The sequence below is a fragment of the Magnolia sinica genome, chromosome 3 (assembly GCF_029962835.1).
Source record: "Magnolia sinica isolate HGM2019 chromosome 3, MsV1, whole genome shotgun sequence".
In the NCBI taxonomy this organism is placed as follows: Eukaryota; Viridiplantae; Streptophyta; class Magnoliopsida; order Magnoliales; family Magnoliaceae; genus Magnolia; species Magnolia sinica.
Genome location: NC_080575.1, coordinates 77,435,634 through 77,437,467, shown reverse-complemented (window position 1 = coordinate 77,437,467; position 1,834 = coordinate 77,435,634). Strand labels below are relative to the sequence as shown.

Below are 1,834 nucleotides of genomic sequence, written 5' to 3'. Positions count from 1 at the left end.
AGTAGGGCGGTCGGCAACAGGATCTTGGGTGGAGACAGAGAGAGAGACAGTGGGAAGAGAGATCGAGCAAGGAAGAGAGAGAAGAGGGAGAAAGATCGACAGGAAGAGAGAGAGAGAGAGAAGAAGGAAAGATCTATAGGAAGAGAGAGAGAGGAGAGAGGAGAGAGAGGAGAGAGGAGAGCGTATGAGAGGGATTGAAACAGAGACTGATTAGGGCCGGCACCTGAACCAGTACTCAAAGTGAAATTGGAGGGAATGGGCTGGCTGACGTCAGCAAGTTCTGTGGGTCCCATCATGAGGTATGTGTTATATCCAAACCGTTCATCCATTTGGCGAGCTCGTCGTAAGGCTTGAGACAAAAAATAAGACAGATCTAACTATCAAGTGGTCCACAGTGAAAAAAGTAGTGGGGGATTGAATGTCTACCTTTGAAACCCTTTTGGGGGTGTAACATCTCAGAAAAATCTGTACGAAGACTCGAGTACCAACTCAGGCAGAACCACCTAAGGACCTTATCTTGTTGGATAATTTAGGCAGAAATTAGTTAAGTATTAAACTAAATAATCGGTGGATTAAGCTTGGGCCGCAATTTCTACAAATGAGAAGGCCTAAAACCACTAATACCACTGACTCAACATAACTTAAGGACCTAGGAGAAATCTCAAGAGTTTGTCGCTCTCGGGAGTACATTGAAACCTGGTATCGGACATAGACCGCACGTCAAGGGTCCGATGACCGTAAAACTATAGGACTATATCCATCCTACTGGGCTTGACGACCATCGCAGGAATCATGCCCAGATAGTGTCCAGAAACTTACAACATGAGCCATGAGTAAAGTGTGTGAAAAATGTGAATACCTTTAGAAAACGAACCAAAACTTAAGTGAATTGGGCTGTTCACTCTTACACGAAATTGAGGATTTCAGTAATGAGGGTAGCATCAAGAAGGGTTCCATCTACAGTTGTAAGAATGCAGATGCGGCAAATGCAAGGTAGTGCCAAAGCCAGCAGCTCTGGCGAAGATTTCGAATGGCGGATTGCGCGTAGGAGGGTTCCATCTACAGTTGTAACCGGTCCCCCTCTCTCAGGTAGAAACCCTCCCTCCAATGTTACCACGGGTTTTCTAAAGGGTAAGTCACCCAACACCAGAGATTTCAGCCTCTTTATTCGTAATATCACTTTCGATACTTCTAACGAAGATCTATTTCGGATTTTCAGTAAATACGGAAAGGTGCTCGATGCATATATCCCCTTCTTCCCTTATTCCTCGACACCTAGGGGTTATGGTTTCGTCAGATTTCGATATGAACAGGAAGCAAAAAATGCCAGGGAGGTTTTGAATGGCAGAAGGATTGATGGCAGAATAGTAGAGGTGAGATGGGCTAAAAAGAAGGAGCCACCTGATAGATCTACAAAAACCCACCACTGCTATGAGTAAGGGCAACAACATCATCCCTCAAACCCTCCTGAACGGAAGAGACAGAAACCTCTCCAGCCCCTCAACGCCTCTTTTTCGAAAGTTCTGACTAGGGTCAATGCAAGTCGACTCTTCTGAAGGAGGACAATACAACAGTTGTTGATAACAGAGCAGTCATAACCAGACTCAAATCACTGGAATTAGGCATAGTCATTACAGTCTCCAGCCCTAACATCTCCATTTTGAGAATCCGAAAAGGGCTGCAGCTGTCCTGTTTTGGTCCTTCACTTTTGGAGCTCACGTGAATATCCCCCATTAAGTTCCTAAGTGTCTGGAGATCGAACCAAGCCTGCAACGAGTTCCTCAACGATTCCGATCTTCATAAAGCCAACAATATTATTTTTGCAACTAAATGG

General features: G+C 44.9%; 1 protein-coding gene across 1 annotated transcript; it reads left to right on the top strand.

Moving 5' to 3' along the window:
- The first annotated feature begins 929 nt into the window (after positions 1-929).
- On the top strand, positions 930-1,439 carry LOC131238945 (serine/arginine-rich splicing factor SC35-like). Its single transcript, XM_058236523.1, has one exon. It carries the CDS (start codon positions 930-932, stop codon positions 1,437-1,439), a length of 510 nt encoding a protein of 169 aa, XP_058092506.1.
- Positions 1,440-1,834: the final 395 nt, after the last annotated feature.